The sequence below is a fragment of the Rhea americana genome, unplaced genomic scaffold (genome assembly GCF_003343005.1).
Source record: "Rhea americana isolate MKP2758 unplaced genomic scaffold, rheAme1 scaffold_128, whole genome shotgun sequence".
NCBI lineage: Eukaryota > Metazoa > Chordata > Aves > Rheiformes > Rheidae > Rhea > Rhea americana.
In genome coordinates, this window is record NW_028185350.1 from 2400383 (window position 1) to 2412480 (window position 12098).

General features: G+C 41.8%; 1 protein-coding gene across 1 annotated transcript in view; it reads right to left on the bottom strand.

The window, feature by feature from the left end:
- The window catches only part of GCN1 (GCN1 activator of EIF2AK4), a 42310-nt gene extending 31174 nt beyond the window's left edge, over positions 1 to 11136 (bottom strand). The window contains exons 1-16 of the mRNA XM_085326121.1: positions 11062 to 11136; positions 10788 to 10890; positions 10091 to 10154; positions 9343 to 9474; positions 7953 to 8061; positions 7150 to 7248; positions 6919 to 7053; positions 6328 to 6396; positions 6135 to 6243; positions 5640 to 5714; positions 5249 to 5377; positions 4956 to 5006; positions 4415 to 4513; positions 4003 to 4176; positions 2257 to 2409; positions 1403 to 1495 (exon numbers count right to left, since the gene is read on the bottom strand). Of these exons, the coding sequence (XP_085182247.1) occupies positions 1403 to 1495; positions 2257 to 2409; positions 4003 to 4176; positions 4415 to 4513; positions 4956 to 5006; positions 5249 to 5377; positions 5640 to 5714; positions 6135 to 6243; positions 6328 to 6396; positions 6919 to 7053; positions 7150 to 7248; positions 7953 to 8061; positions 9343 to 9474; positions 10091 to 10154; positions 10788 to 10890; positions 11062 to 11136 (1669 nt within the window). The remainder of the gene's footprint in view (positions 1 to 1402; positions 1496 to 2256; positions 2410 to 4002; positions 4177 to 4414; positions 4514 to 4955; positions 5007 to 5248; positions 5378 to 5639; positions 5715 to 6134; positions 6244 to 6327; positions 6397 to 6918; positions 7054 to 7149; positions 7249 to 7952; positions 8062 to 9342; positions 9475 to 10090; positions 10155 to 10787; positions 10891 to 11061) is intronic.
- Between the last annotated feature and the right edge of the window lie 962 nt (positions 11137 to 12098).

Below are 12098 nucleotides of genomic sequence, written 5' to 3' on the forward strand. Positions count from 1 at the left end.
ACTGAAACAAACAAACAGTAAGCAAAACACATTAAAAACAGCTGTCTGAACTGAGCTTCTATGTAATCTTTTTCTGTATTATCTGAATGAAGCTAAAGACAAGTCCAGCTCAGCTCTGACACAACTAGAGGCCCCATCATGAGCTATAACAAATGCTACTTGCTGGATTCTAACAAGATTTCCTTGACCAGCRTGTGACCTATTTTCGTCTTAGTCAACATAGCAACCCAAACCATACACAATGCACAGTTTGCATCATACTGTTAATTTCAGCAGTGCTCAGGAATGTCTTCACCAACAATAAAATGTGCGCTGGATTCCTAGAGAAGTGCACAATATTATGTGAATAGTCGTCTTGGTATTTCAACTTAAGCCAAAAGGCCTAGTGAGAGTCAAAGCTCAGAAGATGGTGTATGTATCAATGTGCATCCCTATCATAAAAGCACCTGAAAGCAGAAAGCACCTGAAACATGTAGAGGATTATATCCCATGTGGATACAGTATGGGGGACTTGGAACATTCAAGGTATCAGATGGTTTTGGCGATGCTAAGCACATCAGCTGGACATTTCTGCTTAAATAACCACTAATATCAAATCATGACAGTGTTAACACTCAAAATGCCAATATTAGTTTTTGGAGCTAACATCTCAGTGCAGCAATACAATATTTTCCAAATCATATTGTTTCAGGATGTCTGCAGAGGCGGGAGGGAAAATGAAGAGATATATACATTGCTTTCAGGAAACTGAACAGCAATCACAACAAGCAAAAGAGAAGTGATGTTACTCCCCATTTAGAAAGCTTTACCTCTTCAAAGCTTTGTATAAAGATAAATGAATTCATTTCAAAGAACTCATTTTAAAATCTTTCAATTTAAAAAGCAGTTAGTAGTGTTTTCTCTGGGGCACACTCTAGTAATTTTTTTTCCAATTAGTCTTTAAACTCAATAGAGCAAAACAGAGCACAGACACTATAGTTCATAATCCAACAGACTTCCTTGCCTCTATTAGTTTTCCTCCACAAATCTTATGAACTTCACCTATATGTTGTCTTCCCCATCTTCATCTCACTTTTCCCCATCCTCTTCCCAATTTCAGGCTTCCCCATGTCCCTTAGATCGGTTGCAACATCACATACATATTTCTTGTCTTCAAAAGGCTTTTACAGAATATAGAGATTTGGAGGTAGGAATGTTTAATAGCTCAAGTTCATTAGAAATAAATTAATTCATGTCAAATATAATTACAATTAGTCTAGATATACTTCCAAAAGAGTAGTCGGTTCATTTTAACCTGAAATTAGCTCTTCCAAGGATCATAGAAAAGGGCTAACAAGCAACAGTAGGTCTCACAAGTAATAAAATTAAACAGCAACTGGATATACAATAAATGATAATTTACCTTCCTCTGATGCAGACTGTAAGAACTTCTCAGATGTGAAAATTTGCTTTTTTTCATCCAGAATCAGCTGCCAGAAACCACTCAGCTTAGACTCTGACCAAAAAGAACAGATGTCCATCAAGAACGTTTCAAAATAAGACAAAACTTACCAGGGTACATATGACACAGTAGAATTCTGTCTCCTGAAATCACTGAAGCTATTTCTAGCTCTACTTTTTTCAGTTATACAGCCTCCTAGCTCCCTCATTCGCAACCATGAGCATACCCAAAACCTACCTGCTGAAAAAAAACATATTTCTCTGACTTACACATGGAAATGGAAAGTTTGTTTCACCCGAATTTTTTTTTAGGGTAAGCCTTCCTAACCGTAAAGGAAAGGAACAAGCTTGTGTGTTGTTTTTGATATACAGAACACATCTGGGTTTTATATCCTGGCAAGTACATGAATTTGGACAGTTTCTTGTAATACATTCTAATAGAAAATAGAATTCCAGTCCTGCTGTTTTGCAAAGATGGTTCATAAAATTACTACAGAAAAAACAAATAAGGAATGCTCTTAATGCCTCAGTAAAGCCCTGGCATTTAAGGTCTGGGTCAAAATTTTCTGTCAGAATAAAGAAGAATGTTGCTCCAAGCAAATGGAAGCTGGAATTTGCAAAGCTGTGGAAGAATTCTTCACTGACTTAATCAAGAAAGATCAGAATAAATCCTTCCCTCGTTTATGAAAAGGCAGCAACTCTGTAGGCAGAAGCAATGCACAGACTAAGGAGTAGTCTCATACATATTGTCAAGAAAAAGCATTACCCCTCAGAACGCATTTGTATTGGATTCTGCTAGGTGTTTTGTGACCTTACCTGCCTGTCCTTCAATTACAGACATCCTGCAGATCAGCAAAGCCGCGGCAACTCCTTCCGTTACCATGGGAACCTGAGTGCTCTGAGATGCTGCTTTTTCTACTGTCTGGATCAGCATTGGCAGTAAGTCCATTCCCTGTAACAAGGTGTCACCTGAGGAGACAGAGGGAGACAAGCTGCAAGAGAACGCTCTGCTTTACGCAGGAAGATAACGATGGTTCTTGTCACAAGGCAGGGAAACAAGCCAGACACATTTGGGAGATTCAGAATCTTCCCAACAAACCATTTGTCCATCGTCGCTATAATTAAACTTCAACAGTGAAGGTGATAACCACTTTAGTTCTTTCTTCACAGATAAAATACTCCCATCACAATCTGAGCTTCTGTCCGTGAGAAGCAGAAGAAAATGCTAACTAGGTTAGGAATTGGTTCAAATCACACAAAGTCTAACTCCTACTTCAAAGGCTCTGTTTCCCCGTCCCCAAAAAAATGAAGTACCGTTCCCGACAAGCTGCAGCTATATGTTCCACTTCAAACCCTCAGAAGTCAAGGAATCCAACTGACTTGCAGTTCTAGGAAAACTGAGCTAGGTATTCCTGAAACTTCCAGGAGCAAAACCTCACACACAATACTACAAAAGGAAACAAGAGATCTTGTGGCTTCATAAGTTAACTATTTGCAGGTAGTGTTTTAATCATACATCTGTGGGAGTTAAAAGCCCTCTATCCACCTGATGTCTCAGTTGGATGCTTTACTGAATGGGCCAAAGAAACAGTAGCCAAGAATTCCAATGACGAGTAAATTCTTTGGAATAGGAACATCTTCAGCCCTAATCCCTTAAACAGCTACGTATATCACATACATGTGCTCCCCTTTTCCCCATCAGACATGAGCAACTTTACATTTGCTGTATTGATCTCTCTGAAAGGACCATTTTCCTGAGATGCCAAACTAGTTTTCCTATTTATTCTTCAGCCCCGTGTTAACATAGAAATTCCTGGCAGCTACAATAGAAAGAAAAATGTAGAAATACAACTTTGCTCACATCCCTATTGAGAAAATGATGGCAGATCCATTGCATCTACATAACAGATATTGATCTCCTAAGCAGATGTGCATCATTTTTTTTGATTCACACTGCATCAGTAAGAAAAGGAGATCTCATATGCATTTATTTAGGCATCAGATTGCTTCCATTAGTTTTATCCACTGTAACTTCAGAATTTCATCCACAGATCTATAGGTAATCAGTCTCAAAAAGATCACCAGAAGTATAGAGTTTCTGAAGATCTTCACTTTAAATACATGGGGGTTTATTTTTTCATAATTCTGTTATTTATTTTTTTTTTAATAAAATAAAATAAAATAAACTTCTGAGGACCAAAGCCACAGATCAGGATCTCAGTGTGCTGGGTCTAAAACAACAACAACAAAGTAACCTCTCACCCCTGCGCTAGAAACCTTACAATCTAACTATAAGAYAATAATGGAGCAATCAAAAATTATTTGGGGGGTACCTGAAAAGACAGTATGATGGGCAGTGATGCTAGTTATACAAGGAGACAAAACATCTTTATAGGTTTGAAAGCAAAAGAGTGTTTAAGAAGAGGTCTGAAGGAGATTAATGATTGGATATTGCCTTACAAAATCCTTCCTAATCTACAGTTATCTACTTACATCAGGAAATAAAAAAGTCGATTACTCTTCTCTTAAGCCACAGCGTTATTAACAGCTGCACAGCCTTACCTTTGAAAGAGGCTAGCATGCACTGCAGGTACGCATGTCTCACAGCTGAAGTGGCGGTTTTAAGGCCGAAGGCTTTCTTTAGCCATTCTACTAGCTTCTTAGGAACGTCTGTGCTGAACCGAACACACCAAAGAGCCAGGACAGAGACTGCATGAACCAACGTGCCTTCATGGACTAGGAAGTAAGGCAGAACTCGCATCAGTATAGCAAATGCATAAGACACAGGAATGCGTAAAACAAAAGACAAGCAACAACGCAGCAGGGAGAAGGGCTGCTCACTGAGACAGGGCAACRGATTTTACAACACAACCGCAGGGGGGAATCAAGGATTATCCTGAACAACGAGACGTATGAAAATCCTGCTCAAGAGGAAAGCACCTTAGCAAACCAGAACAAAGGCAACAGGCCTCACCTTCTTGTTGCAGGAAAGGGATGAAAAGCTCTGCTATGGTTCCAGCCAGAGCTTGGCTAGAGGATCCAGAAACCACATGGTAACTGAGGCTGCCAATCCCTGAAAGGACAGACTTCTCTCATTAGTTCCCAAGCTACCAGCACTTACAGTAAAATCTATCACCACCCCAGGACAGAAATGACCCTTCATGTTTCAATCCCTGCACACACACACACACACCCCTCTCCTTCTCATCACTACACCTGGCTGTCACATTCACCACATACCAACAGCACAGGAGCTCTGTCTTCATTCTGACCCAAGGTCATCAACTGTCATCACATTCTTTGCATAAAACACTTCCAGCCTACTAGCCAACCACTTCCTTCGAAGAGAAGGTCAACAACATGCATGCAATATCCAGCTCCCCCCAACACATTAACCACAAGCAGGTCAGAATAACTAGACAAGGAATCCTAAAGGCTCAGGTATGGACTCCTCTCATTCAGCCTTCTGCTGCACTTGCTCCACCAGAGAAGAAGCTTTCCTTTAGCATCCTCACCTGAAAGGACACTCATCTTCTGAGCAACAACTGTCAGCTTCCCCTCTGAGCCTGCCAACAACAAACAAACGGACAGCGGGTGACTTAATTACAGGCAAGCAAATGACGACAATGTGCTCCTTCAAGACTCTTCTCTAATACACAAAAGCTTGCACTGTTACCCCCAAACCAGGCTGAACGCCCCTACGATACACACAGTTGAAGACAACAGAAAATACAATACGTAAAATTCCTCAAAGCCAGCAAACCTTTATTCAACTTCACTTCCACTGCTCATCATACGATTTACTCACCTCCCAAGATAGCGAAAAGATGCCTGCCCAGCGACTCCACAGCCGAAGGATCGCTACATTGTCGAGCCAAGTTCTTCAACGCCACAACTGCTTCATCCATCAGCTGCACACTGTTGGATTTCAGATGACCTAGAAAATGATGCACAGCTAAGAGCTGCCTGTGACTAACTGCATTAAATAAGCAAGGCAAGGAAATACCTTTACACGTGGCCTGACTCAGCTTCTGGAACATTACATGAACTATTCCAGTTCCTAGCTACAATATAATCCTCCAACCTAGAATAACAACCTCTTCAGGACACCAGTAACCAAGTCAGCACAGGAACAGACAAAAGGTTGTAGAAAACCTTATCACAAACTCATCATTTGCTCCAGAAGTCATGGTACTTACCAGCCAGTCCTTTCACAATGTCTAGAGCATACTGGCTAAGGTCCAGGTTCACAGAGACAAGCAAGCAGGAGATTGCTGAAGACATAAGAGATTGGGCATATTACATTTTGTTAAGTAACTACTTTTAGCATATTAAATACACTCTTACCCACAGTCCACATCAATTGCAGAGAGGGCCAGTAAAGAACTGGGAAGAAAGAGTACTGAAACGGATGCCCAATCAACAGATTAATTCTGCATTATTCTTAGCACTCAGCTGTGAAATTCTGTCCTCTGTGCAAAAAAACTAGCTATCACATACTCAGACACTTGGGATCACACCACAAATGTTGCTTCTCCGTATCTATCCCTTAGACGCCAGACAATCCTGCCACCTGTGCTCACAGGCCCAGAGTATCCCTCAACGTAGCTCAGAGGGACACACTCCCCCCACAACTCCAGAGCTCTGAGGAACAACTGCTCAGGCAGAACGGTGGAGAGAGATGATAGACTCACTTTCAATAACATTCTCAGGGCTTCGCAGCAGTGATTTCTGCAGAGTTGGCAAAACTAAGTCCTTGAATTCAGCGTGAGACACATATCGAAGAAGAGGGGAACAGCTGTCCTGCAAAGGCAGCATAGCGCTTAGCACAGCGACGGACATTACACAGGGGACAAAAACAAACAGTCCTGTAAAAATATGTCTCACCAGCAAGTGCTTCTGAGGCTTTGTCTTGCTCATGAGGATGGTCTTCATGTAGAAATCCAGAAGAGCACTCTGAACAAGCACAACACCAGTTACAGCCACGTCAGCAGCTTAAACACAGCTCCCAGCACAGCATCAGGAAGCCAGGTGACACCTCACTCCACTTGCCTCTGAAAGGCAGCCCCATCCACCAGGCAGAAGTGGCTTCCATCCTCACATGAGCTGGTCCAGCAGAGATCAGCATTCTCTGCTCTATTATCTGGCCCAACACAAAACTTGCTGCGAGCTAGCTACTGCCTTCCATTCCTACAGCGGTGGAGAAGGCAGAGAGCTGCAGGGCTGGCCATCCACACAAATGCACAGGCCACGGCAGAGCGCCGCGTATCTGGCACCTCCCTTATAAAGCTGGCCAAGCTGTTTTAACCAGAAGTGCATTACTACCAGACTGACCATTGATGAAACCAGAGGCAGATGTAAAGTACCAACCTCACTGAAACATCTGTCCGCCCTCTTTTATGAAAAGGGAGGCTACTTATTACAAAAGAAAGAAAAAGAACAGGAAAAAAAGAGAAGGAAGCAGTACTGCAGGTTTACCTTGTGATGTTTAACAACATCAGTCTCTTTCTGGGCTGTGCAAAACTGCACCACAAGTCCAAGCATTGCTGCATAGCTCTGGTTCGGCTCCAGACCAAGAATGACAGATAGGTACTGATCCACCAGATCTTGGTTCTGAAAAAGAAAAAAAAACGAGCAAGAAATGTTAACACCACCAAACCTAGAATAGCCACTGAATAAGGTCACCTGAATCACACACTTATATATCACCTCTTTCCACAGCCTGTTCAGTTTCTTCACTGCTCCATCCACTGCCTGCTTATGAGAACCTCCCAAGACTTCCACTAGGAGCAAACACTGAACTTCCACCTGCCAAGAGAAACAGTCGAGAAAAATCTTCATGCACATGCTTCTCAGAGGTCACCTCACATCAGCTAAAAAGTGTCGGATGCCAGTGACTAGCTGAAACTCCTAATGAAGAAACCCTTAGCTTGCTCAGGTAGCATTAGGAGCTGCTGTTGCTTTCACCTCACACGTGCCATTAGAAGAACCATGTATAATACAGCTTTGGACACTGTGACTAACAAAACAGCAATTTACATCAGGTTACATATCTTCGTAAAGCGTATTCCAACCATATTCCAAGGTGCTATTAGCATGGTTCCAGGGACAGATCATTAAAGCAGGCAGAAAGTAAGCAAAAGGCTACTTAACATCATAAAACAAAACTTTCCAAGCGACTACTTTAAGGGAGCAACRACGCACTGCATCTAAACCTAGGAGGTATCTAATCTGAAAATACTAGCATACACCACAATATGCAGAGCAAGGCTACTCAAGTCCAACCCCATCGGTCTCGTGCTTTATACACCTCCTGCCTTCTCCAGGTGAGTAGGAGAGATCAAAATACATTAGAAAGCATAAGAGACCACCGTAGTCAAGCGGAGTTAAGTCTAGTCCTGCATTTTAGCATGACATTCAGAACTATTTGCAGTATTTCAGCAGCTTAAAGACATTAGAAGTACTCGAGTCCTCATCTCAAAAGGGATATTTCTGTAAACCAAAAAACTTACCAGTTTTTTCCATGTTTCTCCCTGCCTCTTGTCAGGTGTTGGAAAGACTGTGCGTACAAGCAGGCATGTCCAGGAGAGTGCCAGCAGAGCTGCAGATCCATTGCTCTTACTGTTGGAGAAATGAGAAAAGCAAGTGAATCTACAGCTCCCATTAGGTAACTCATTCCTACTGGTGCAGAACAGGCTCGCTTGTGCCCAAGCCAGAACACTGTTGAAGCGAGGCAACTTTATTATAGGAAAATACAGTTAAAGTCTCAGCTTTTAAAACAAATAGCTAGCGCCAGTAAGCTACAATGAGTTTTACTTGCTGTGTTTCAGCTTTTGTTTAACATTCAGAATCTTCTCAATGGTACAAAGAAAGCTAAATCTCGTCTGCTGGGAATGAAAACCCTAGCTCAAGAACGATCTTTTCTTGCTCTCCCCAATGGCAATACAGAAATAAGAGTTAAATACTTTGCCAACGGAGACTGTCCAAGAAGTGACTCAAGATTTCTCACCTGCCGTTCATCTTTACTGTCAGAACTTCACAGCATTGATTGCCAAATCATTTCTCAGTTTACATTCCCTCCTGGCACACCACTCAGTTCTGATTTATGCTAACTCTCATCTCCTTCCTCTATTTCAGGTAACAGATCCCATCTCTCCCCTCCTCCAAGATCAGGATGCCTTTTTGGTCGCTCTCTCAAAGTGAAATAATGTAGCAAGTGTCTTTATGCACAAGGACATAATAAAAGTCTCTAAAGCCAGCATTGCAACAGAATAACCTGAAGGATAAATACTGTATCACTTCAAACCTTTAAACCAAGATCACATATTTTTCTAAAAGCTAAGCTCCAGTTTAGCCACAAGGTAAAGAGGTTGATGGAGGAGTCATAGGAAGGCGTTCTGGGGTCTGTATCAGACAAGAAGCCAAACAGTATCCTAAGTCGCCTTTTGGACCTACTCCCTAATCAGCATTTCCAGTTGGACAACACAACAGCAGCATCTTTCTCAGCTGAAACTCGAATTTTATTACATTAAAACCTATAATAAGGTTTTGAATCCAGCAGCTGAAGATCAGACGGGCTGGAAAATCCTCCTTCCCAGTCTTTTTGGTGATCACTTCTTGATAAAAGAGATTACTGTCATAGCTCCAACCTTGAAGGTTAACAAAAACACTATACTCAGACCCCTGCCACCAGCAGTGATACAAAAAAAACCCTTCTGCTTTCACTGTAGACATGAAAGAGATAAAAGAGTAAAATTCAAATAGTCATTAATAACTTCATCTCCAAATATTGTTAGCTTTCACTTCTAGGAAGCAGCAGCAGCAAAAAGGATCATCCTGAATGCAAAAGACCAACCACCACCAACTCAGAACTGGTTGCACACACAGCAACTCATCCAGCACCTGGGAACTCCAGCTTTGCCACTGATCCCTGAAGACTGAAGTGACTGCAGAAGGTTTTTTGCTGTTGCATCTGGCTGGGATTCGGCGAGCTGCTGAAGCGCCAGCTGCAGGGCTCTGCGGGATGCTGCATCACTAGCAGGAACGAAAGGAAAAACAAGAGTACTCTGTAAACATTATAAATCCTGCTAACATTTCTTTTCTCAAACTACTCCACTTAAACCCCATGAAAGGCTGTTTATTTCATTTCAGCAGCCTAGCTAATAGTTTTCTCATCCTTGCTGTTTCAAGAAGTGAAGAAGTTTCCTTATCATTTATATTTCTGGCAGCAAACTCCATTCCCTCGCTTCAGTGACAGAAGTTATATCAAGACACTTTGGTGAGTTGCAGGAAAAGAAAGGGGGGAGGGGGGTCTGAACACCTTATTTACAACAGGCCAATGCAATCCAATCTAAAAGAGTTCTACCATGTCTTGGTCTTGCTTTGCGAGGACACTGGCGTTCACTCCTGCAAGCTGAACCACAACGTGCGAGCTTTAGTTTTTAAATTAAAAATGAAACACAAAGTGTCATGAAATGTTTTAATGTAAAAACTATCTCAAGAGCCTAAGCACTAGACAGCATCCTTCAGCGTCCCACGCATCTACGTGACACTACGCACTAACATTCCAAAGGCTCCATACCAGTTTAACTGCTAAATAAATAGATGCTTATACACTAATTACATCAGCCTTTCTACATCATTCACTTACCGGTATCGATGCAAAGTGAGGCAGAAGAGCTTGCAAAGGCCTTTCACTGTACCCTCTGGAAGATCTGTAATATATTGTATTTCAAAGTGTTTATTCATAAATTACTGAGGTCTTAAACCTTTAAGAATAGACACATGACTCACTTCACAACTGAAATCAGTGAACTGCTCACAGCAGAGATATTCACAGCTCCTGTACACCTATGACAGTGTTTGCAAGAGCATCAGGGCCTCACTCAGAGCTCCTTGTATACATTTTATACATATTTGTAAAAACAATAGCAAAATTGGAACATATACTATTCCAAAGTCGTTTTCAGAAAGCAAGAGAATTTTTAAAGCTTTGTTTCAACCATTTTATTAAGACTATCTAAGATCTTCCACTCATTTACTTTAGCTAAATGTATAAATTCTCCATGAACCATTACAAAAACAAGTTAAGAGTCAGGAGACAAACCGGCAAATCGTACATGCACAATGCTACCACCATGTTCTCAAAAAAGCACAAAGCTAGATAACCAGAGAGGGTTCAGTAATAAAACCTATGGTTCAAGTTAATGCTGTGAGGACACACACATTCCAAATGCTGCCACTTCACTGCTCCAAGAAGCTACCCCACAAGTTTCACACAGCCCTTTAAATAAAGCATTTCAACATTCTCCACCCCAGTGACAGAAACAGTGCCCCAATGCTTTTACCTTTCCCAGCAATGCATTTTCCCAGCTCACTGAGGATCTCTCTCCGTTCCTTCACGCTGGCTGTTGTCACTTTTACTGCAAACCGCTTCAGTGTATCAGAAATCTAAAACCATTATTTGCACACACAGAGGAAAAACCATCAGACTGCTTTATGTATTAACAAACAGAACATAAAACCAGGGCAAACAAAGCACGCACCTAGGCAACCTCTTYCGGACCAAATGTTACCATCCGTGGTCTTATCTCCTAAAGAAAGGCTCACTGCCTATTGTACAGTAGGTAACTCAGAAATCTCCACTTTCAGCTGAAGGTTGACAGCTTTCTGCTTTTTACTCTGTTTCTGTGTCATGGCACTTATTGTCTGTAACATACACTTACCCTTCTGAGAAGGGGACAGAGCAAAAAACTCTTCAGCAAAATCAATGCCCTAGAGTACAGGGCTTTTAAAAGCCAAAAACCCACAGAATTCGAAAGCATAGGTGCACTTTTAAGTGGTGTGTTATTGCCTAAAGCCCAGTCACCCCCTGAAAATCGGGCTTCCAACTGCAGGTGATCCATCATAGAGTTTACTCGCACTTCCTGAAAACTTACTTTGTGGTTTCATGCTGTCACCAGATGTGAAATCACACACCTGGGACCAGCAGGAAAGGGCAGAGCTTGCCTTTGCTCCTTTCCAGCCTGAACATACACCTCAGGATTTCACAGGTTGGACTCAGATTACTAGAAGTCATGCCTCACTGTAAAACTCCTTCCAGGGCTATCAACAGCATTCAAGATTATGAAAAGAAAACAAATTAAAAAAATTCATACCATAAAATTATGTGTGTTTCTTATCATGCCTCCCCTACTGCCTGTTTACTGCATGCCTGAGACTATCAGCAGTTGGGGACTGAGGCCACTCACTAAGTTTATTTAGCTGCTGTGAATAGTTTGAGTTTTCAGGTGGTACCAAGCTGGTGAGACACGCTCTTTGAAAAGACTGGAAAAGTTTAAATTCTCAGTGATCTGCTCGTTTTAACTACTGGAAACACATTAATGAGTTTTCAACTCCCACAAAGCATGCAAGGCAAAAGACTTCACAGAGGCTAACAACAGAGCTCCATAAGGACTACATTAACGTATTCTCTGCCTTTCGATAAGCCAAAACTGTAAGTCTCCAGGATATTAAAATTCCCCTCGAGCTGAGCAACGAAACCTTCTGCACTTCACCCACAGCTCCAGGCCTAAAGCTGGAGTAACAGCCACAATATTTAAATCCCTGCAACACAGGAAGAGGTGCCTCCAGCTTTGGTTCCAGATCTCCACTAGGCA